The sequence below is a fragment of the Emydura macquarii genome, unplaced genomic scaffold, assembly GCF_026122565.2.
Source record: "Emydura macquarii macquarii isolate MOO-44397 ecotype Brisbane River unplaced genomic scaffold, CSIRO-AGI_Emac_v2 contig_3470, whole genome shotgun sequence".
Classification (NCBI taxonomy): domain Eukaryota; kingdom Metazoa; phylum Chordata; order Testudines; family Chelidae; genus Emydura; species Emydura macquarii.
The window spans coordinates 6,392,367-6,418,257 of record NW_027133607.1 but is presented as its reverse complement, the minus strand read 5'-3'; the positions used below and the strand labels follow the sequence as shown (position 1 = coordinate 6,418,257).

The window sequence follows — 25,891 nt, the reverse complement described above, 5'->3', positions numbered from 1 at the left end:
TCATACGATAAAAAAGGGGGTTTAGTGGTGACAGATTGTTGTAATAAGCCATAAATCCAGTGTTAACAAGCCACTTCACCGGTGTTTTTAGTAAGTGGTTTTAGTGTCTAGCAAGATATGAATTTAAATTCCCAGGCTCATCATTTGAAGGTATTGTGCAGGTTTCTGTTGAGGAAATTGAGATGTCACATGTGTGTCTCAGATATCTAGAAGACAATGGACAACCTTCAGATATCTCCCCAAACACATCTATTTCATTCCCAACCATAACAATCTTAGGTCTGGTCTACACTACAAGTTTTGTTGACGCAAGTTACGCCAACGATCAAAAACTGCTTTAAGTACATTGCTTGTACATATTCACACAACTCTCCTTCTGTTGACAGACCATGTCCGCAGTTGGTGCTCTAGCATCAACAGTGAGAGCAGTGCATGGTAGGAAGCTATCCCACTGTGCTAATCCCCACCTTCTGCAGCTAGGAGTTATGGGAAGGTGGGGTGGATTGCAGTGATTCATGGTTGCGGGCTCAATTTTTTCTGTCGCAACATTCCATGGGCTTCCAACTGCATTTTGCACCATTTTTCTGTGTGCCCGCCATCTCTGCCTGAAATGATGGATCATGCACTGCTCTCTACTGTTGTGGTCAGTGTTCTGAACACAGTGTAGCTTATCATGCAGTGTATCATGAGCTCCCAATCAGAACAGGAATCCAAGTTGCCTGACCTGCTATGTACCATGGAAAGAAACAGTGCCAGATTACTTTTGGCATTCATGGAGCAGCTGCACACAGTGGTCTGTTGCTATTGGGCTTGGGAAAGAAGCACTGAGTGGTGGGATCACATCATTATGTAGGTGTGGGATGACGAGCAGTGGCTACAAACTTTCAGATGCACAAAAACATCTTCCTGGAACTGTTTGCGGAGCTTGCCCCATCACTGCTACGCAAAGACACCAAAATGAGAGCTGCCTTCTTGATGAAGAAGCAGGTGGCAATTGCTCGGTGGAATCTAGCAACCCCAGACTGCTACCAGTCAGTTGTGAATCAGTTTCCAGTCAGGAAGTCCACAGTGGAAGTTATGTTAATGCAAGTATACAGGGCCATTAATCGCATCCTCCTATGAAGGACTGTGACTCTTGGAAATATGTGTGAAATAGTGCACGGCTTTGTGGCAATGGGATTCCTTAACTGCATTGGGGCAATAGATGGCACACATATCCCAATTTTGGCCCCAGACCATCTTCCAATGGAGTACATCAATAGAAAGGGGTATTTCTCTACGGGATTGCAGGCACTTGTGGATCACCGGGGTCATTTCACTGACATCAACGCACGGTGGTCAGGGAAGATGTATGATGCGCGCCTCTTCAGGAACACTGGCCTGTACGGAAAGCTGCAAGCAGGGACTTTCTTTCCAGACCAGAAGATTCCAGTGGGGAATGTTGAAATGCCCATAGTGCCTAAAGTGATCCTGGGAGACCACTTACTCCCATGATTCATAAAACCTTACATAGGAAACCTGGACAGCAGCAAGGAGTGCTTCAACAAAAGGCTGAGCACGAGCAGAATGACAGTTGAATATGCGCTCAGCAGATTAAAAGCTCGCTGGCACTGCCTTTATGGCAGGTTACACCTAAATGAAGAAAATATTTCCATGGTCATAGCAGCCTGCTTTGCATAGCATAATATTTGTGAGACTAAGGGTGCAAAGTTTCCCTAGGGGTGGAGCGCAGAGGCGGATCACCTAGTAGCTGATTTTGAGCAGCCAGATACCAGGGCTATTAGAGGGGCACAGAGGGGCTGTTCAAATCAGGGAGGTTTTGAGGTACTATTTTGACAATGGGAAACAGTAATGTGTCTTTCTATAAAGCACTCTATCATGCTTCATTTACTTGCCACCTTTCATGAAAATTTGGATGATTGCTTTCTGACTATGATTTGTAGTCTGCAAATGTTCCAGTTGCCACTGTGTATTAATTGCAGCAGCAACCACTGCGTGTAGGAGACAAATAAAGATGGATTATCTTTGAGTGTATGTTTTTATTAAATACCAATTAACAACATGCACAAAAGACTGGTTGGAAAGGGAGATAATACTGAAGGGTAGTCTCCTGATGTAGGCTGTCATATCTGTGTGTAAGTCCAGCTATCATTTTGGAACTTCTCTGAAGGGGTGGAGTGAACGGGGTACTACGAAGGGCCAGGAAGATGCAAGAAATGTGTGGGAGGAGTTTGGGGAGGGCATGGAAAGCAGTTCTTTATGGGCTGTAGAGGGTGTGGGGAGGCACACTTGTGTTCTGCCTGCAGTATGATTACGTACTTCAGCATCTCTGTTTGCTCCTCCATCACCTTTATCATCCACGTCTGGCCCACTAACATTTGCTCATGGCTCTTCTTCTTCTTCATCCTATCTATTTTGGAATTTTCGTTTACAGTCTCTCTCCATGCCCTGTGTTCTTGTTTATTGGCATCTGAGTATTGGAGGATCTCTTGAAACGTGTCCTCCTTGCTTCTCCGCGGTTGCTTCTCTATCTGGCAGAGGCACTCCACCGGTGTGTAGGGGATTCCCCTGAAGGCCACATCTGCAGAAGCACAAGAAACAATAAACAGAAGCATGATGGTTAGTGCATTCACAGCATCAGATCATTATAGTAAAATATCTCTTTCTTGCTGTTGCTTGGCAGGCACGCAGTGCGGCGAATGCTCTAAACATGGTGAGATCGGCCTGGGGGAGGTGTCGCTTGGTGGTTTTCTAAGGGGATCCCTGCAAGCAACTAGGGACAACATTGTAAATTCTGCCATTTTTCACAGCGGGGGTCATTCAAGCTGATATCTCACTCCTCAGGATAAGCAAGTGTGCATCTCCTGCTGGGTCCCTACGCTGTTTGCCTTTGTACTGCTTTGTTCCCTGCACAAGTGATTGCCGATTGGCATGGGAAAGTTTCCCACAACAGGCAAAGGAGCAAAACAACTTTGCCAAGGAACCTTCAGCAGAGAATTGGCAAGTACCCCTAGGAAAGTTTCCTAGAGAACTCTCTGGAGGACTCCTGTTAAATCTTGTGCATTAACATACTGTTCTGCCCCACCCTGTAGCTGCACAGGGGAATGTGAAGCATACACAAACACAACTAGTCTTGTACATTTCTATCCTTTAACCCATTTCTAGCATATAACAAAGCAAAGGATAGCTCTGCCTCATGTGACGGAGTAGTATCAACTCAAAATGATCATTTACCAGGGCTCCCCTTTTCTGCATCATGCGTGCTGGGACTGGCTCGAAGCCTCCTAGGTCAAGAAGAGGTCCTGGCTCCCCACAGTGCCGGACGAGCCTGTCGCCTGTCCCATGTCATCCTCCAACTTGACCTCCTGGTCCACCTTTTCATCCACGGGGTCGATTCCGCTGCCTGATGTCTCCAGCCCCACAAAGTGTTCTTGGTGGTGGAGCCGCAGATCTTCTGCACAGCACCAGAATGACAGTTTGATTCACTTGCCTTCTGATACCTCTGCCTCAACTCCTTTATCTTCTCACAGCACTGATGCATGTCCCATTCGTAGCCGTTATTCAACATGCCACGAGAAATCTGACTGTAAATATTGAAGTTCCTATGTCTGGAGAAGAGCTGGAACTGCATAACCTCCTCTCCCCACAGAGCCAGCAGATCTAACAATTCAGGTGCACTCCAAGCAGGGTAGCATTTGCTGTGCAGAGCTGCCATGGTCAGCTGGGAAGATGCGATGTGCCAAGCAAACAGGAAATGAAATTTTGAAAATTCCTGGGCCTTTAAAGAGAGAGGGGTGAATGCCCGTGTACCTGGCAGGAGGGCAGCAGAGTTCAAAGACCAGAGCAGTCAGGAAGAGCATTTTGGGGGACATCTCCTGGAGGCCATTTATACCAACATAACCAAGCACAGTGTCAGTACTGACACTTTGTCGATCAGATTTTGCCGCAAAAAGCTCTATACCATTTGTCAAGGTGGTTTTATTTTGTCAGCAAAGCAGGACAGTGTTGTCAGTGGAAGGAGCATTGTAGTGCCTATACCTCCACTTTTTGTCAACAAAAGCTGACTTTTGTGAACAAAACTCTAGTGTAGACAAGGCCTTACATTCAACAACAAAAGCTTTGTCTGAACGATCATGAATACTAGTATACCTCCCCATATGCCAACCTTTTCATGGGCCACCTTGAGGAAGAATTTCTGGACAAATGCACCACAAAACCATTGATACACCTGAAATACATTGATTATATCTTCATGTTCTGGACAGACAACCTAAACTCCCTCATAGTTTTCCACCACAACTTCAACAATTACTATCCATCTATCATGCTCTCTCTAGAACACTCCTGCACCATCATAGACTTCCTGGACACAACAATCAGCTTCAACAATGGAACCTTACTGACAACTATATGCAAGAAATCCACGGATCCAGTAACCATGCCAAGAAATCTGTTATCTACAGCCAGGCACTCGGATATCACAGAATATGCTGTGGAGAGAAAGCTCAGGATACACACCATAACACACTTATAGCTGCCTTCAGCAAACAAGCGCACTACACCAGGGAAGTGATTCACATCATGAAATAGATCACCCAAATACCTCAAGAGACCCTGATTCAATATAGAGAGGGGAAAAGCCTCCAACCGCACATGTAGAGTTGTCACGTACAACCTCACACTTGAACATTAAATGGGGTATCATTAAACAGATACAACCCATACTCGATGGGGACCCCATCCTGAAAAAATCTTTCCTTAACCCCACTCTTCTGGCTTTCAAAAAATTCCCCAACCTCACTAAGTCACTGCACCAGATCCTGCAATAACAGATGCAAAACCTGTAGACATATCTCTGCTGCTACAATTATCAATAGACCCCAAAACACACCTTTCTCAAGATTCATGCCCATCACAATATGTGGTGCCCCTCATCCGGTGCACTAAATGCCCCAATAACAACTATTTGGTAAAACAAGATAATCATTACGCTCTAAAATTATCTCACGCAGACAAATGATAAAAGACAAAAATGCCTTCTTTGAGTGATCATCCCTATTGTATTCCACAGTGGGTTACACATGTGCCCAGAGCTGAATAATTTGAAAGTAGTGTCTGTTGGTCTGCACATGCACTCTAATTTACCTTGTGCCTCCGTCTTAGGGGATAAAAGGCAGAGAATCTTCAGATGGATCTCTGTCTGCTTTCTACTCTATCAGCTATCAAATCTCCCCCCTTCCTCCCTCCCAGTTAGAGTTCATTCCACCAGAGCACACACCACAACTATGGCATCACTTGAGAAGGTACCCCTCCTTGACATCTCTAAAGTGGCCACATGGAGTTTTGTTCGTATGTTTTGCAAGACATTATGCCCTGGTGCAGGACTCCTCTGCTGATGACTCCATTAGGATGGCAGTCCTCTGCTCAGCTCTACCATCTAAATCCTCATGCTCTCCTCCTGCTTAAGCACTGCAGGTTAATCACCCACAGTGGAATACAATAGGAAACATCAGAAGAAGCAGAGGTTGTTGACCTGGACCTGGAGGTTCTCTGAGCTGCGTGATCCCTATCTGTATTCCACTATCCAAATTCCTTCCTCTCTGCTACAGTTCCTATCAGATTCATGGTAGAGAAGGAACTGGAGAGTGTCGATCTTTCAAATTCTCTGGCTCCAGGTGCATGGTGGGCATGCACAATCCACAGTGGAATACAGATAGGGACCACACATCCCGAAGAATTTACAAATCAGCATCCTCCCCATATCACCTGTGGGCAAATACTTTTTTTTAAACAAAGTGATCACTCCCTATCTGACCTCTCAGTCCTCATTCTCGATGGAAACCTGCACAACACCTTCAAAAGACAAGCCTATAAACTTAAATTCATAACTTTGTTAGACACTTAAAACATGGTCTTAATAAAGACACTGGATTTATGACTTTTTACAATAATCTCACTCACTAACCCTTCTTCACCTTGAATGGTCTCTTAAAAATATGTTGTTTAAATATTAAATATGTTATCTTAACACGGTCTCTTAAATGGTCTTTTAAATGGTCTCTCTTATCTCTAATGGTCTCTTATGGTTAAAATATAATATGTTATTTGCAGAGTTGTAGCTATGTTGGTCCCAGGATATTAGAGAGACAAGGTGGTGGGTGAGGTAATATCTTTTTCATTGGACCAATTTGTGTTGGTGAAAGGGATAAGCTTTTGAGCTGCGCAGAGCTCTTCTTCTGACCTGAAGAGCTGGTCTGATAAAAGATATTACCTCACCCACCTTGTCGTTCTAATATCTTGGGATCAGCAAAGGCAGACTGATTGATTTAAAAAGATAAAATACCAGCTGTTGGAAACTAATCAGATGTTTGGAATATAAGTTCGAAAGAGATGAACTTATGAGCAAAGAGCCAACTGAATGATTAACTTATAACACATCTTTGCAATTTATGACATGAATATCACCGCCCACAAGGTATGTGGGGTCTCTGTCTAAATGTACACAAGTGTAAATACATACATACTCAAAAATAAGGATTCCATTTGTGGATTATCCAATCATGCAAAAACTTTGAATCCCCCAATGATGGCTACCTCTTGATTTCTGTGTTCCAGTCCTCCTCCTCCTCCTAATTCTTCCTTAAAACCGATATTTCATGCAGATGCCCTACTGTACAAAGAACTAGCACTGATTCTGAATTTTTTGACTAAAAGTTTTTGTATCAAAAAATGCAGATTTGTTGAAACTGCAATTTTTTGGGGGGAATGGTGAGTTTCTACTAATTTTTTAACTTAAAAAAATTGAGGAAGTTTCTAAATTGGCAATACCTTTTGTTTCAACATTTTCTAAATGAAAAATTCCAGTTCTACGACTTGAAAAGAGGCTTTTGTTTAGAAATTTAAGCTATAGTAAAGTCAAAACTGAAATGAAACCTTTTGACCCAAATTAAATTCTTTTGGATTTTTGGTTTGTGAAAATTTTTGAGATTTCGACTTGTCATCCCGAGTCAGAATGGAAACATTTTTCTATATGGAATATTTCCTCTAAAAAGGAAAACTTTCCATTGTAGCTCGGCAGTGAACTGCTCACCGATAATGTTTCTACTTCATCTTGTACTTTAATGGTAATCCCATCTTTTGTTTGTCAGAATTATACTTTAAGATGCTCAGTACAGGGACCTGGGTTCTTTTTACATTCTGTACACAGTCAGGTATGTTTTCACTGCTATATAAATATTTGTTAGGTCATTAAGTTTTCACTTTCCCCACCTCTTTTCAGAGTGCACAGTTCTACAAAGTAACCACGGAGCAATACCAACAAGCTGTCAAAGAAGTGGAAGCTAGATTCAGGTAAGACTTCCTTTCCCCCTTCCTCCCCCATTATTTTTGAGTATGTTAATCTGATAAAGCTTTGTTCATATTAAAGCAGGCTTGGAAGGTGCCAATTGAAATATATATTTTTGCAGGACTAGTTATTGAAATTAAAGAATTTTGATGAAAGTTGGTAGCCAGCTCATATTGTATTATGTACCATGATTGCATAGAATTGAAAGCACAGTTAGTAAAATATTAATCTATTTATACCTGATTCTGTATAAGAAATTGTTTGAAAAAATATACTTCTTAAACTTGCATCTTTGTTAATGTAATAATAGAACTTGGGTGCCAACCTTGCATTTCAGTAGTATTCATTCCATTCTTGTATAATATAAAAGGTATTTCAATCAGTGATTTAACTTTGCTTTTAATAGTGAAGGTCAGGTTGATTTATTATTAGACCTGAGGATGGTTAAATGAAGATGCAGTATTTGATGGACCAAAGAGACACTGACCCTTAGCTTCGGACTTTCAGTTTCTGCCAATTCTTCCATTAAGCAGAAGATGCCATTCATCATTTTTGTATGAGTATTACAACAACCTTTTACAGTCCTTTACTCTCCCCATCTACCAATAGATACTGTATAAAAAAATATGGAATTGTGGCCATTATTTGGGTGATGGTGTGGAAGCTTACGTAAAGTTATGATACCTCACCCCCAGACCACATCTGTTTATAGTAGCTTAATAAAATGATAAAAGTCTTAAAAACCCCTTAATGTAAAATAACTACTACATATTTCAGTGGTTAGAGCTGTTTGCCATTTCATTGTGTATTCACTTCCATATTATTTGGGAATCTGGTTTCAGTTTAATGCTATGTTAATTTAGTGCTGGTTAAAGGTAGCAGGCTTGCAGCCATATGAACTGAACATTTCTGACCAGTGAACAAGTATTGATTGAAAAACAGAATGAGCATTGTGCTTCAACCTTGATCTGGAGGGACTACAGTTAGGGGTGAGAAGATGGTTTGTGTCATTGTTCATTCACTTGTTCCCTCTCTCCCTTTCCAACTAGTGGGATAATTAATTTTTATTAACTTTTTTGAATTTGCAACATCTAATTAGCACCATGCTCTCCTTTCTTTAATTAAAAACATTATTAGACATGAAAAAAGGGAAGATGGCAGTAGCTATTGTGACTTATATCCAGTGACTTCATTTACAGAGTTGGGACTCCTGACCTGTCCCAGCACACAATGGTTTCCAAAATCAATCAAGTACTGCCTGACTCTTCCATGTGTGTACAGGCCCGGCCTAAACGGCATGGTTCTAGGTAGTACCTAACATCAAATAACGTAAAATAATCTGGGAATTTTAACAACTAGCTGTGAAAAGTGTTACATTCAGTCCCCCTTTAGCCACAAAAATAGTTGTGCAAAGAGGATATAGAGTATGGAATTGTGAAGCCTTCAGACTTTTTGAGGCTTCCTTCTCCTGATTGTAAACGGAGACATGAACAGCCCTTGGAGGAAAATAATTTCAGGAAAGTTTGGCCTGCATGTGCAAGTAAGGAAGCATAACAGGCTAACTGATGGTTATGTTTTGGATTTGTGGATTAGTCTGCCTTCCAGTAGACCCTTAGGGTACATCTACACCACAGTTAAAAACCTGCAGCTCATCTGTGCCAGCTTACTCAGGCTGAGGGACTGTTTAATTGCGGTGTAGACATTCAGGCCTGGGCTAGAGCCCAGGCTTTAGGACCCTGCGAGATGCAAAGGTCCCAGAGCTTGGGTATAGCCCAAGATTGAACGTCTACACCACAATTAAACAGTAAAGTTTAGCATTCTAATACTGTAAATTCTGTAAATTCAGTAAAGAACAGAATTATCGGACACATAGATGAATACAGTTTGTTGGTGAAGAATCAACATCGTTTTTGTAAAGGGAGATCATGCCTCATCAATCTACTAGAATTCTTTGATGGGGTCAACAAGCATGTGGACAAGGGTGATTCCTTGGCTACAGTGTGCTTAGATTTTCAGAAAGCCTTTGAGAAGGTCCCTCACCAAAGGCTCTTAAGAAAAGTAAGCTGTTGTGAGCTGAGGAAAGGTCCTCTCCTGGATCAGTAACTGGTTAAAAGATAGGAAACAAAGGGTCAGGATAAACGGTCAGTTTTCAGAATGGAAATAGTTAAATAGTGCTGTCCCCCAGGGGTCTGTACTGGGACCAGTACTGTTCAACATACTCATAAATGATGTGGGAAAAGGAATAAGCAGTGAGGTGGCAAAACTTACAAATGATACAAAACTGCTCAAGATAGTTAAGTTCAAAGCAGACTCTAAAGAGTTACAAGGGTATCTCACAAAACTGGGTGACTGGGCAACAAAATGTCAGATGAAATTCAATGCTGATAAATGCAGAGTAATGCAGTTGGAAAACATCCCAACTATATATACAAAATGATGGAGTCTAACTTAGCTGTTACCACTCAGGATGGAGATCTTGAAGTCATTGTGGATAGTTCTCTGAAAACATCCACTTAATGTGCAGTGGCAGTCAAAAAAGGCTAACAGAATGTTGGGAATCATTAGGAAAGGGATAGATAATACAATAGAAAATATCATATTGCCTCTTTATAAATCCATGGAACACCCACATCTTGAATACTGCGTGTAGATCTGGTCGGTATGGAAAAGCTTCCGTATTAGGAAAGATTAATATGACTCAGGCTTTTCAGCTTGGAAAAGAGACAATTAAGGGGGGATATGATAACGGTCCATAAAATCATGAGTGGTTGGAGAAAGTAAATGAAGTATTATTTACTCCTTCTCATAACACAAAAACTAGGGATCATCAAATGAAATTAATAGGCAGCAGGTTTAAAATGAACAAAAGGAAGTAGTTCTTCACACAACACACAGTCAACCTATGGAATTCCTTGTCAGAGGATGTTGTGAAGACTAAGACTATAACCTGGTTCAAAAAAGAACTAGATAAATTCCTGGAGGATAGAATCATCAATGGCTATTAACCAGGATAGGCAAGGATTGCTGTTTGCCAGAGGCTGAGAAAGGCTGACGGGATGGATCACTTGATGATTATCTCTTCTATTCATTCCCTCTGAAGCAACTGGCATTGGCCACTGTTGGAAGACAGGATACTGGTTAGATGGACCATTGGTCTAACCCAGTGTTGACAGTCTCGTTCTTACAGACATACCCTCAGACTATATATTGCATTGTTATATGCAGTGGTGTTGGTTTCAGGGAAACAAGGTGGGTGAAGTAAATTCATCCAGTACAAGATCCTCACCTACCTTTTCTTCTTTATACTATAAACACTTTGAAGTCAGTTTTCAGTCATCCATAGATGACCAAATCCCCAAGTGCACCTTGGCAAACTAGTGTCTTTCTAGCAATCTGTGGTAGTTGTGCTCAAATACACTTTGGCAACAGACCCTAAATATAAACCTGGATGAGAAATGTCTTCCTTGCTATGCGAAATTTTTGAAATTTTAAAACATTTCCTGTTCCTCTATGGGGTGAAACCAAGACCTTTTGAAAATTTTAGCAAAAAAATTGAAGAGAATGAGCCATCCCAGAATAGTCAATAGCCTGATGGTTAGGTCATTTCACCGGGAATGTGGGGGACACAGGATTGGGGGTAAGAGGACATGGTGACTCTCTCTCTTGACCAGAAATTATATCCTTAATTTTAAGCTTGTGAGTAGTCCCCTTGAAGCCCATGCTAATACTAAGTACAGATGGTCAAATACATACAAGGGTGTTCTTGTTTTTGCAGAGTGAAAAACAGGGGAGGTTTGTATTCCAGTCCGCTTTTATCTAAGATGCCAAAGTTTGTTGGAGCAGCCTGATTAGTGGTTCCAGATATGGTTCATTACTTTATAGAGAAAGAAGAGACTAGAAAAAAAGTATTTGGACGTACACTTATAAATTCAGATATGTTTCATAATTAGAAAAAATAATGAGGGACACTTGGAATGCAAATGGATTTTATTTCTCCATGTTTCACATTTTCCTTCCTGTAAAAGTTTATTTTTAAAACTGTGAATTTTCATGCTCTTGAGGGGTTAAACTAAACAGATTCTATTTTAACACTCTTTGGTGTGGGGTTTGATACATGAATTATGAATGATTTAGTGAAACCTAAAGATGATGCTCTTTTGGTGTCACCAACCGCTTCTTGTGTCAGTTTAATTGAATGTGAGGAAGGAGGACAGAGTTTCAAGCAATAATGTTTAAAGAGCTTGTTTAATTGGCTGTAAAAGAAGAATTAAATAAGGTTGAACTGCTAAATTTATAATTCTGTTAAATATGTAAACCAATGTGCTGCATGTCAGTGTGATTTCAAGTTGAAAGTGTGAGATTAATAGCACTAATTGTAGCATTGTTACAAAGCTGCTCCGCTAATTATTTTAAACATGTCTAGAATTTTAGGAAGTTTCATCCATACAGCTTAGAATTCTGCTTCAACTTCTAAACTAAAATATATTTCAAGAGTTTGAAATACTTGCCTATTTTTCTTGCATTTTCTTTCCCTTCCCCCTTTAGACCTTGAAATTATGTCATTTGTGGCTTCAGCGGGCTTTATGGATAATTCACCCATTAAAAGGAGAAGACTAAATACCCTATATAGACTTGTGTCAGAGAACTGACATCCTCTGTACTTTGTCTGCACTATTTATTGATGCCTGCTTATTATCTACTTCAGTGCTGCATGAATTAGTGTGATATTCCAAATGCACATGATAAATGTTTTATCTCTATAAGGTCCTGATTCGCATTGATCAAATTCTAAATCATCAGTTTATCTCTCTAAGACACTAATTCACATTGATCAAATTCTGAATGATCAGGTTCAGTCAGTTCCTGCAGTACACAAATTATATTAAAACAACATTACTAGAGCATGCTGCCTTTTCTAATGTAGGAGTTATGTTACCAACAGTTACATTATAACCAGAATTATTATATTATGAAGATGTCTCCCTCATAATTAGAAGTTTACACATGAAAAAAAGAATGCAATATTACAGGAAGAGCTGGGCTTTGGGCGAGGATTTGGGCTTTTACTGACTAATTAAATTTTGCATCTGTATGGGTTTTTCCTTTAATTTGAAGGGCTGGTTGCAGGAAATTTGGCAGATGTAGTGGTGACATTTGATTCCCCCATGGTCTTTAGAGCCAAGTAACATCTTGATTATTCAGTTAGGGATAAAATAATTGAAGAGGCCAAATTCTACCTAAAATAAATGTTATTACCTTCACCTCTGTGGGTTTTGACTTCATTTGGTAGATGTCAGCTTTAATGGCTGTTCATGAGTGCATTTTTACAAAATGGCTGACTGCCCCTCACCAGTTCCAAATCTGCGCACACCACAAAACTACTGTGCTGGGTGCTGTTGCTGCTTTGGAGAGAACTTTTCCATAGCTGTTGGGGGACTTCGTCAGGAAATGCAAACTCTGACAAAGTGCTGAAATCCAGGCGCCCTCTGGGGATCAGTTCTTGTTGTTCTGGACTGTCCAGGTGATGTTGCTGCAGAACAAAACAATGTTAAGGTCTCTTCCCAGAAACTGATCATGTCACTTCAGTCCTCCAAAACTCCCAGGGAGCCAAATTCTAGGTCTCCTGCTTTGTAACACAGTGTTTTTCTATCTTTGTTTATATGGTGCCAAACACTGCAAAATTTAGACACGAGTATAAAATTGAGGAACACAAATAGTTTTAGCCATAGATATGTCTAGACTGCATACTTATTTCAGCAGCATATAGAGTGCATACCCCTATAGCCTCCCAGAAGAGGTATAAATAGCACTGTAAACTGATGAGGCACTGCTCAGGTAACTAGAATAAAGACATGCCTGAAGGGGACGGGTATGTATGAGAGTCCATTCCCTACACGTTCTCTACTTGCCGAAGCCGTTCCTTCCTGTCTACGCTGCTTTTTTAGCAGTGTCCCTCTGCCTCCCTGCTGCTGGAGCCTTTTCCTGCCTCTAGTGGCAGAGGAGGTGGCGAGGAAAGGCTCTGGCAGCTTCCCTTTACTGTAGCCCTTCCCTGCTCAGAGGAAAGGCTTTGGCAGGGTGGCGGCAGCTGGGAAAGGCTTTGGCAGCTCTCCATTGCGGAGCTTCGCCCCACATGAGGGAAACACCCCGCAACAGGGAAAGGCGCCGTCAGCTCTCTATTGCTGGACCCCTTCCTCAGTGCAGGGAAAGACTCCAGCAGCAGGGGAGCAGCAGGGAAAGGCTCCTCCAACCTCCTGCAGCTAAACCCTTCCCCTGCTTCAGAGAGAGACTCCAGCAGGGAAAAGTTCCATTGCTTTTCATTGCAGTGTGTAGCTACGCATACACTACACACTATCGCCAGTGGTGTGTAGTGTAGATGTAGCCATAGAGGACTCTATGTATCACTCAGTTTGTTCTTTATGTTCTTTATGGTAGGTGAATTTTGTTTGCTTTTCTTCTCTCACTGTGAGGCTGCCTGTATGTTCTTGAGCCATGCAATTATGGCGATTGCCTCTGTGAAGAGATGGCTCTTACTTGTGATAGAATATCGTAAGACTGGTGGGCTTATTCTGATCTCTTCTTGCAGTGAGTTCACTGTAGTTGCTAGTTTAGAGCCTTCCTCTAAATATGTTTTCCATGTAGAATCTGATAGTTTCACCTGGTCCTAGATAACTTCCACAGTTCTGATGGAGGCATGATATATATGATAGCCAGGCATCAACCTTTTCAGGGCCTTGAAGATTAGAACTGGGGTTTTCACTTGGATCCAGAATTGGATGGAGGAACCAGTGGACATTTCAGAGGATAAGTATGAGGTACTCCTTCAATTGGCAACTAGTGTGCTGTGAAGTTTAATGTATTAATGTTTGTAAAGCACTTTGAGATCTCTGTCTGGAAGGAGAATTTAGGAGCACAGCTTGCTTAATGTCATTTGTATGTATATTAAGAAGGAGACATATGCTCAATTTCTTTTAAATCATCTTTACTTAACTTGTTGACCTAAATAAAGTACTATAATAAACGTTTAGGAAGAAGTTATGTTCAACTTGTGCTTTGTCTAAACGAACGAGGAGGAAAACAGACCTTGAAATATTGTTGCCCAATCGTAAAGCAATGGTGTTAACTTTCTATACTTTAAAAAAGCAGTGTAGAGAGGAAGGTTGGGCTTGTGGTTGAAGCATTGGATGGGTAAGAAGAAATCTGGGTTCAGTTCCCTGCTCTATCACCAGTGTGATCTTGGATGAGTCACTTAATCATCCTGTGCCTCAGTGTCCCTATCTATAAAATGGGAATTAATGATACTCCCCTTCCTCACAGGGATTTTATGAAAATGAATTCAGTCATCTTTTTGAGGAACTTGTAGACTCCAGAGATGGGAAGCTTATCTAAATACCTAAAAAATAGCTTGCTCTGTTGCTTGTGCTTATACACATCTTCTGGATAAATAGCCTGTCTTCCATGCTTTCACCTTTCATAAGCGTTAAATTACTTTTAAAATAATATGTAATGTTTACTGAATCCCTGCAAAATACCACATAGTATCTTTGAATAACTGAAAACAGAAAAATATTTGGAAACAGTGGGTCAGATTCTGCAGCCCTTCACTGATCTGAACTCCCACTGACTTCTTTGGGAGCCCTGCTTGGCAGAGGTCAGTGGAATCTAAAAAGAAATTTGAGGTAACTAGCCCCTTCTTCTTACTAAGGTAGCACAGAATTTGTCAGTGCTGTGTTAGAATTCAATTATTTTAATGTTACTTGTTCCTGATAAAATATTAGCAATACTATTCTTAAATCCCATGTGTGTTGGTATATCATGAATTTATAATAAAGTGCCATGCAAATACTACCTAATCCCCACAATACATCTGGGGGTAAGGTGTAACATGCACATTTTACATTGGAAACACTGAGGCACAGAGGTTGGACTCACCCCAAGTTACTCAATAAGTCATTGGGAAATTTGCAATTAAATTCAGCATTTCAATGTTCTGAAAATAATTGCATACTGAAATCATGTTCAACCCTAGTGGGAACCTTACAGCACATGGCACGATTTATAGCACGACCATCACGTGAAAAAGGGACTCTTGTGTTTGGATGACAGCTTTTGCTAGAGGGGATGCATAATGTTGTTGTTGTTTGCATTACTTTAGTGCCTAGAAGCCGTAGCCATGGACTGAACCCCATTGTGTTAGGCTCTGTACAAACACAGTACAAAAAGACAGTCACTACTATAGAGAGTTTGCAATCTAAGTAAAAGCCAAGAGACTGCAGATGGATGCTGACAGATGAGGGTGTACAAAGAAACAATGAGACGATATTGGTCAGCATGATACACCCACACAGGGCCTAAGTTTAAGTGATATTATACAGTCTGTTTATGATATCTATAGGGATATACTCTGAATAGAGTTTCAACATATCTGAGGCCTACATTATTTGCCTCTGCTTTGCAGAAACTCCACTCAAAATATTAAACCTGTGAAACAACAATCACTTCATATATGACCATTTTAATTTTCACTACAGCAGTACAGACATTTAACTTTCTTCCTTTGATCAATACAATCCATTAGGAATGTAGAGTACCCCAAAAAGCTGTGTGAAATATTAATTGTGTACATTTAGGTAGGAGTAGATTCATTCTGAATGAGGTGGAATCAGGGGATTTTAGCAGAGTACCTGTGTGTTTTCTTCATGTGCCATAATTTAAGCACAGAATCATGGTTTTTTGCATGTAAATATTAAGTATTTTGTTGAGATACTCAACAAATCTGACTTAAGGGTTGAGAACTATGTCTACAGACCAGCAAGTAAGGTTTCAATAGGTTTATGGTAGGTCTGACCTATGTATTCATTTTTTTAAACCTGTACTAGAATAAACCTATTCATTAAGAGAACTAAACCATTTCTTGTATATCTTTTCTCCCCTTCCCCTTGTATAAACCTGAGATAAGTTAAAGATGCTGCCTCCAGTAATCACCAGTTTTTCACTTAGCTTGGCATTTGCATGTGAGATGGGGGAAACGATGTTAATACAATAAAAATGTATTATTTTAAAAAAGCTTTTCTTTAAAACTTGAACAAGTCAGTAGCTAGGAACGTCTTTTTATTGACGTTAACTTATGATTTCATTAAAATAGCGAAAATAAAGATTTTTCTGGAAGGTAATGTGATGGAATAATTTTCAAAATGAGCATGGGAAGGTGACATCTATGTAGATAAATGTTCATACTCTGGACTAGTGCAGCTTGTATCTTTTCCTATCATCACGTGTTAACATGGAAGGACACACACTTGTGTTAAAATCCTGCCAGCCTCCAATATCTTCTCCCATGGACATGTTAAATAATTGTATAGACTTCCTTATGAAATCAAGTGAGTGAAACTCTTCCTTCACGCTTCAGTGGCCAACAGTTAAATTGGCGTGTTCCTTATTTTTGTGCACTGGTAATCAACCAAGTCCCCTGAAAATTGATAGATGCACTCATTAAGGGCAGTTCTTGCTGCTGGCTGCAGTTTCATGAGCAACCCACAACCTGGGAACTGTTGATTCTTAGTGTACCTGGCAAGTGATACTGTGCAGTGATACATCTGGCTTCACACTCCCTTTCAAGGACTAAAGCCTGTTGTTTTAAAGTGTTAAACATGCTTTGTTGGGATTTAACATAAACACAAGTCAACGATTTCCCAATTACAGCATTAAAACAAAGGGAGGCTCAAAGATGCAGGGTTGGTTTTTTTGATACATTCATTCTGTATCTTTAATCTTGTGTTACTAAGATTTACAATTACTCTTTTTATTGTATCTGAGCCATCTGTAGATTGAAAGCCTACAAATCTCACTGCCCCCACATTTGAGCATGTACCAGCAAACCTGTTTGCATGAAAGGGAACACATTTTGCACAGTTGATGGTATGGTTTTTTAAAGTACCATGCACCTGTTTCTGGTTACAGGGTGAAGAATGAATTGCCAATTACCTCAACATGTTAGAACATGACACTTCATATTGTAGGAGCTTGTGCTATCTATTTACTCATGGCCTCCAACTATGAAACCATCCATTCTGAAAAGGGGTTGGAAAGAAATCAGTCCTTGATCAATTGCTAATATTATTTGTGCATGTGCAAGCTGCAGGAAAGGAGGTCAGTCCACTAACCTTTGTTTTCCCAGCAGAGCTCTTGAGCAAGATGAAGTGATCAAAGCAGGATGCCAGTACATCATCACAATCTCATTACTTTGCAAGCTGCATGCACAGATGCTGCCGTTGCTGCATCAGGCATCACTGATTTACATTCATAACACCTCCATTATAGCTCATTTGCTGCTTGTCGTAATTAACCACTTATTTTTTTTTTTTTTTTTTTTTTTTTTTTTTTTGCAGTACTGTTGATCTAATACTTGAGCTGCAAAATAAGTGAAGAAAATAGACTGCAGTCGGCCTATATAGAATGTAGCTAAGTGCAATTACCGTTGTCAAATCGAAGTGTGCATTAAACAGTTTGGAAACTGCTAATACCAAATTATATGCTTTAGGTTCTCTCAGTGGATTCAAATTGGATTGGTTCACAAATCAAAAATTTTTTGGTTTATTTGTTTTGTTTTGTTTTTGTGGGAGAGGGTGGTTGGTTTTTAGGTTTTGGAGGGGTAGGGGTTAATGGCCAGCATGACAAATTCTACACGGGACCTGAAAATCAAGTGGAGTTCTTTCTGCCTTTTCCATCATCACTAGTCATAAAGGTTCACTAGTTAGAATTTAGCATCTGGTAGTTATGTTGATGATGAATGAAGCAAAATAGAATCTAGCTCACTCTCCCTTAGCTCTGTGAGCTCTGCAGGATTAATTGGAGTGAGAAACTGTTTTTTCACTGTAGGAAACTGATGTGACATGAAGTTACCCAGAGCAGGAGAGCAGTGTCATTTTTAACAGCTGTTTTTCTGAGCATAGTTGTGTTTTTAAGTGCAGTGCACCTTTCTGAGTTTGTCCATCCTGAGACACAAGGCTCTCTCAAATGCACAGTGCCATGGGAAACCACTGATGGACCTTAGTTAATAATCAAAGGGCTGTATACGCTAGTTTTAGACCTTGATTCTTCAGCAAGGTACCTGTATTCTGTGATACTAAGGAGCAGAACACTGAAAATTCGGTGGCAGCTTCAATTAAATTTTTAATTATGAAAAAGTACTATATAACCAGAACAGTAGTCCTGGTGTTATTTATTTTGAAACTAAATTCAATTTATTTTATTCTGTCCCCAGATTTTCATTTTTTCATATGTTACAGATGTTATATTGATAACACAACTGCCTTGTAGATGGGGGATGTGAAGCTAAAGGGATTAGCATCTGGCTTGGGAACTGTTGGGACTTTTGGCACCTGTGCGAGGTAGTCTGTAATTGTCATCTTTAGGTTTCAGTTTTAACAACCCATTGAAATGAATAGAGAAATTCATATCTGAGCTGTTATTCCATGCTGTCTGCAGACTCAGGAAGACAACATTGTGTCAGTGAACACTCCGGGTACTTGATTGTGGTTATATGGAACAAAATTCTGCAGGAAATGAATAATGGAGCCATAGAATCACTGGCAATAATATTTGCAAACTCATGGATGACTGGAGAGGTCCCGGACTGGAGAAGGGCTAACCAGAGAAGAGCTAAGAAGGGCTTCCCTCCCATCTTTAGAAAGGGGGGAAGGAAGGGCTGGGGAAATATAGACCAGTCAGCCTACTCTCGATATGTGGGAAGCTACTAGAGAAATGTATAAAACATTCAATTTGTGAATACCTGGAGGATGAAGGGGTAATCACTAGCAGCCAGCATAGATTTACTAAGAACAAATCATGCCAAACCAGATTGATTTCCTTTTCTGACAGGGTAACTGGTTTGGTGGATGGGGGAATGCAGTGCGCATAATATACCTTGACTTTAGCAAGGCTTTTGACACAGTCCCACATGACATTCTGATAAGTAAGCTGGAGAAATGCAGGCTTGGTGGAACTATCATTAAATTGATACATAATTGGTTAAACACTGCAAACAAACGGTAGCTATTAATGGAATGATGTCAGATTTGGAAGGTCTCAAGTGGGATTTCACAGGGATCTGTTTTGGGGCCGGTGTTATTTAACATCTTTATTAATGACCTCGATGTGGGAATAGAGAGCATACTGATCAAATTTGCAGATGACATAAAACCTTGCTGCGTTGCAAACATTTTGGAGAATGGAGCTAAGATTCAAAGGGAGCTTGATAAATTGGAGATGTGGGCTATAGACAAAAAATGAAATTCAATAAAGACAAATTTAAGGTGCTATACTTGGGGAGGAAAAACCAAAAGCACAAATACAGAATCGGGGATAACTGGCTTGGCCGCAGCACTGCCGAGAAGGATCTCGGAGTTGTGGTGGATCACAACCTCAACATGAGTCATCAGTGTGATGCTGTTGCAAAAAAAAGTAAATGCAATTTTAGGTTGCATTAAGAGAGCATAGCATGCAAGTCATGGGAGGTGATAGTACTGCTCTATTCAGTGCTGATTAGGCCTCAGCTGGAGTACTGTGTCCAGTTTTGGTCACCGACGTATAGAAAGGATGTACTGAAACTGGAAAGGATCCAGAGGCAAGCAAGAGAGAAGATTAAAGGGATGGAATGCAAGCCATATGAGCAAAGGCTGCAGGAACTGGGTATGTTTAGTTTGGAAAAGAGGAGATTAAGGGGAGGGACATGATAGCTGTCTTCAAATACTTGAAAGGCTGCCATAAAAAAGATGGAGAAAAATTGTTCTCTCTTGCCACAGAAAGCAGGACAAGAAGTGGTGGGTTCAAAGTACAGCATAGCAGATTTATATTAAATCTCTGGAAAAACTTCCTAACTGTAAGAACAACAGGACAATGGAACAGATTGCCTAGGGAGGTCGTGGAAGCTCCTTCACCGGAGGTTTTCAAAAGGAGGCTGGATAGCCATCTGTCTTGCAGGATTTGTTGTCTCTAAACCAGTGTTTCTCAACCTGGGGGTTGTGACAGTTTTAGAGGGGTCGCAAGTGCAGAGCTGGTATTGGGGGTGGCAAGAAAGGCAATTGCCTGGAGCCACAGGGGCGCCATGAAACTAAGTTACATGCCTCAGCCCCGTGGGGGTGGGACTCAGGCTTCAGGGGTACAGTAGTTTGGAAAGGTTAAGAACCACTGGTCTAAACCATCCCTCTTGGCAGGGGGTTAGACTAAATAACCTTTGCAGGTCCTTCTAATCCTGTGGTTCTATGAGTCTATGAAATATGTAAAGCCCTGATGAAAATGCTTAGTATTTATATTGTACTCTAATGTTAAAGATACTTAACAAACAGCACCCAGCACAAGGAAACCCCAATCCTAGTTTGAGCCTCTGGGTATTTCTGTAATACAAATAATAGTAGTGCTCACACACCTGTGATGTAAGCAAGTGCAACTCTTACCATTTTATAGATGGGAAAATGAATGCATTATTGGGGAAAGAAAACGGACGCCTAATGGTTAAGTAACTTGCCTGAGGCCACATTGGGGGGGTCTGTATGAGACTTGCGACTAGAGTTCAGAAGTTGGTGGGTCCCGATTTCTTGTTCTAACCACTAGATCGACCTTCTCTCAGAAGTAAACCTAGTGTTGTTTCATCAGACAGCTGATTGTGTTCCATTTCAAGGTTTAATATTAGAATAGTCCCTGCACCTTATGTTCTCCTGCTTCTTGTCGCTGGTACATGTGAGTTATTCTAGCTCTCTTTGTGCCAGCTTAGTATCCAGCATACTAATGCTGTCAATTAGCATTTGCTGCCTTTCATCCTTTCCTATTCATCAACTGAAGAGAGAGTGTGAAAACTGGGATTGTTTACCTTAGAAAGGAGACAAATAAGAGGGGACATGATAAAGTACATAAAATAATGAATGGTCTAGAGAAAGCAGATAGGGAATTTCTGTTCTTCCTGTCTGTCAGGAGTTGTCATTATTACAAAATTTGAAAGGGATATTAAATCTTGTGCTTCAGCCTTAAGGCAATCTCTAACTCTTACAGATGAAAATGAGACCTAACATGGGGGGCAAATTACTCCATATCTGCCTACTCCAGATTACTCCATATCTGCCTGTTACTTTCTTTGAAGCATCTGGTACTGGCTGCTGTGGATATTGAACTAGATGAAACAAGTTTGATTTGGTATGGCAGTTCCTATGTTACTAACATGCAGTGTGATACAGAACATGCAGCACTGTGTTGTTTCTGTGTCCCATACATCACTTCTTGTGGTCGTGTCTACTTTGTTGGAACTGAATATAGCTGATGTGCTTTGCTGCCCACATTGCTTTGAGCTGGGGAGCAGCATGGCAACACTGCTAATCTGATGGAAGCTTCAACATCTTCTTTTACGAAGTCAGGCACACCATATTTATTCCCTTAAGAGTAGATCCAGAAAACTTGCTCACAAATATGTAATGAATCCAAGGTAGTGTAACCAGTTACGAATATTACCATTTAAAAAAAAATATTCCTCATAAGTTATCTCTCTCAAAACATTCTTTCCATCTTGAATTTGACACTTAGTTTCAATTGTAGACATTCCTCTTAAATTTAAGACCAGTCAGTGGTCAGTACATAATCCAGGTTGCCAGACCCCGGCTAGTCAGTCCTACTAAGTGTGTGCACGAGTGCGTGCATGCATGTACGCATGCACACAGAGTATTACATTTGCTTTGCCATAGCAGGTTAGGTCTAGGTCTGACAAGTATAAAATAATTCTGGCAAAAATCTGTCTAATGCTTCAAAGGAAATGAACCCTGCTTAATATACATATCCAAGTACACAAGGGCTATGTGTGTAGTAGAGATGGAAAAGACCTATTAGCTCCTCCTGCCCATCTTCCTGCCATTGCAGGATTGCGTCCCATAGTACTGTTACTACTATTTTAGCTAGTTCTTCACCAGCTGGTCCCTGTTTCTATTCCATTGTGGGTACACATGCTTTCCATGCAACCAGGGACTGGAAGATGCTTGTAAGTAGTGTCCGTTGGTCCGCACCTGCACGCTTTCCTCATGCTCCAACTTGAGTATAGGAGGGGCGGTGCAGCCTGATGACCTCTCCAGTTCCTTCTTACCACCACGTGATCTGTGACAGAACACTCCAGTGTCCTCACAGCTCTTCCTTTGACTAACTGTAAACAGTTAAAAAATATTTCTTATTAGATCATTTTAGTTCTTTTAGTGTAGTTAAGGACTGGGGAGACTGTTTTTTCCTCTTTTGGGGTCCCTTCCCTGTCTTTTTCCTACCATGGACATCAAACTATGCCCAAAGTACCAGGATGCAAGAACTGTGTCTCTTGCCCAAGAGTCTTCCCGGTCAGCAGCAACCACGAGATATGCATATATTGCTTAGGAGAGGCCCACATTTCTGGCAAGTCCAGAATTTACTGCTCCTTCCCATGCTGGACCCATCAAGCATGAGAGTTGAGATGCAGGGAACACTTTATGGAGCAGTCTGACCCAGGCTGGACAGAAGCCCCTGTACACAGGGCAGAAGCACCGAGAAACATTCCATCTTGTACATCATTTTTATTTGAGAAGTACTATCTACATTCTAGAGATAAATCCCCCTTGAAATCCTTTTCTAAAAAGATTAACTCTAAATCAACTGAATAGTCATGTGCTAGACCCAAATCCCCAAAGATCTAGAGTATGACTCTCCAGTTCGGAAGACTAACATCACGTTGGTGCCAGTGCCAGCAGCTATCACCTCACCAGCAGTACCGAACAAAGAAAAGCGATGCAAGCCCAGACTTCCGCTACCAGCAGAACCAGCAAAGAAGTCACACAAAAAGTGAACACCAAAGATACCATATTTGTATTCAGAATCTAAAACTTTCAAGGGACTTCCTACACCAGCTCTCTTTGTATGGGGGAAACAAAAGCTTTCACTTTTTCAGTGTCTGATATAGCCACTGCTATCATGATGCAGTGGGTATCCTGACATCCCTCCTCAGGGTTCCCCAGGGAACTACAGGCCACTGTGGAAGACCTGCCTTTTGAAAGGGACAATTTATTCAGCAAAAAGATTGACAAGTCCTTACACTCGTTAAGACTCAAGGGCAACACTCCACTCTGGCTATTTATACACAACTGCCAGGAAAAAATATAGCAAGCAATCATATAAACCTAGACCATCATCTCAGCCCTTTTTCCATCAAAGATGGTACGACCCACCACAAAAGAGACAGAGGGTGCAAAGGTCCAAGTAGAATACTCCTCCTTTTTCCTCTTTCCATCGTCAACCATCAGGCAAGAAGTACTTTTGATGGGGCCTCCCAGAACTGCGAACTGACCTGGAATCCATGTTCTTCCACCCCCAAGATTTCATTTGACTTTTTCCTTGCACAGTAAACAATTATAACAAACTGATGAGTCCTTGATGTCATTCGTTTTGGGTGCACCGTACAATTCCTATCCCCTCCCCCTCCAAAATTCCCATCCCTGACCTTTTTCAGGGTCCATTTTTGCAAAAGGATACTTTTACAAGAAGTACACTCACTACTTCAGCAAAGGGACATAGAGCATGTATCACCTCAGCACCGGGGGAAAGGATTCCATTCCAAATATTTCCCCAAGAAATAGAGGACGGAGACCCATCTTAGACTGCCAGCATCTCAATATCTTTATCCAGAAGTTAAGATTCAGAATGGTCGCTCTGGCATCAATAATCTTGTCTCTACACAGAGACAAATGGCTTATGGCTCTTGACGTGAAAGATGCCTGTTTTCCCAGAGACATCCTTCTCTCCCGCAGGAGGTTCCTAAGATTTGTCATAGGTACTGGTGTACAGACTACTGATAATACAGGGCGCAGCCCTTTGGGCTGGCAACAGCAGCCAAAGTATTCGCACAGGTGCTTCCTGATAGTGGCAACACAGTTCAGTAGTCTTTCCATACCCTGGATGTTTGACTTCTGACATTGGGAGGTAATGTCATCAACTTCACCCTTACTCTCCGAACAGCACGAGGAATCTGCATAAAAATCCATCTTTGCTCCAACACAGACTATGAGCTTACCTTCCTATGGACAGGTTCCAATCCATGAACATTCTGATTAATCAGCTCAGATAGAGACCACAATCATCAGTTCAGACATACCTCATCCTTCTGCAACACATGGCGTCTGGTGCCTACAAGCTTGGCTTTGCACAGTTTATGTGCTAACCAAGCAAATGGAGTTTGGACAAGTTAGTTACAAACCCTCATAGAATATGGGATTCTCTAGCTTGGTACAGAACAGATGTGCATAGGAGTTCCCTTTGCACCCTCACCTCCTCAGAAGACATCAAGCACGGGTGCCTCTCTGTTAGGTTGGGGAGTGCATCTAGATAAACACACAGGCCCAAGGTACGTGGTCCTCTCCTGTATCAAGGATGCAAATAAATCTTCTGGGACTGAGAGCAGTTCAGGAGGCCTGAAAAAGATTCCTACCATTTATCGACTCCCATGTTGTCCAGGGGACTTTGGACAATATGATGACTGTTTTCTATATCAGCAAGCAGGGGAGAGCAAGGTCTGCATCCCTTTGCATAGAGGCGGTCCAGATTTGGAATTGGTATATTCATCATCTTATTACACTATTGGCAGTACACTTCTCCAGGAGCTGCAATACCTCAGCTGTCACTTCTCAACAGATCATGAATGGGAGATTCACATCTTATTGGTGAGAGACATAGTCCAACAATAAGGACCCCCCATCTCTGGACCTATTTGGGACAACAAAAAGTGTACAATATACTGCTTCAGGGAGCACAGGACCAGAACTCCAGAGCAGATGCCCTCCTAATCCCATGATCCCTTGGGACCTTAACTTGGTCTTTTTGACACTAACTAAGCCACCTTTTGAATCACTAATTACATGCTTGCTGTCCCATTCAGTTATGAAGCTTACCTTCCTGGTCCCCATCACTTTAGGCAAAAGAGTGGATGAACTGGGGGCCCTAATGGCTAACCCACCTTATACGATATTCCATAAGGATAATGTTTCCTTATGGTTCCACCCTAAAATTGTCCCCAAAGTAGTCTCTGATTTTCACAAAAATCAGTCCATAAATGTACGTGTATTTTTATTTTTCAGAAGCCTCATACCATCAAGGAAGAATAGAGACTCCGTTCTTTAGATGTGCATCAAGCATTGGCACTCTGTCTTCAAAGAACAAAATCCTTTAAGAAGTCACCCAGACTCTTTGTTGCACTGGCAGAATGCATGAGAGAGCAGGTACACTCGTCACAAAGACTATCTAGGTGGATTTCAGGTTGTATCTTGCTCTAACAAACTGTCCTCCACCACTTGGAGTGAGGGCCTCCTCCACCAGAGCAAAGGCTGCCTCAGTAGTTCACTTTGGGAGGTACCTCTCATTGACATGTGCAAAGCAGCTACTTGGAGTTCCATTCATACCTTCACAAGACACCATGCCCTGGTGCACACTTTCTTTGCTGATGCATCCCTTGGGTCTGTAGTCCTTCAATCCTCAGTGTTGAAGGGTCCTTACACTTACCTC

At 41.2% G+C, this 25,891-nt stretch overlaps 1 protein-coding gene across 2 annotated transcripts in view; it reads left to right on the top strand.

The window, feature by feature from the left end:
* The window catches only part of CHCHD3 (coiled-coil-helix-coiled-coil-helix domain containing 3), a 257,774-nt gene that overhangs the window by 197,431 nt on the left and 34,452 nt on the right, over positions 1-25,891 (top strand). For both annotated transcript variants that reach the window (XM_067534919.1, XM_067534918.1), the window contains exon 6: positions 7,280-7,350. In XM_067534919.1, coding sequence (XP_067391020.1) covers positions 7,280-7,350 — 71 coding nt within the window. The remainder of the gene's footprint in view (positions 1-7,279; positions 7,351-25,891) is intronic.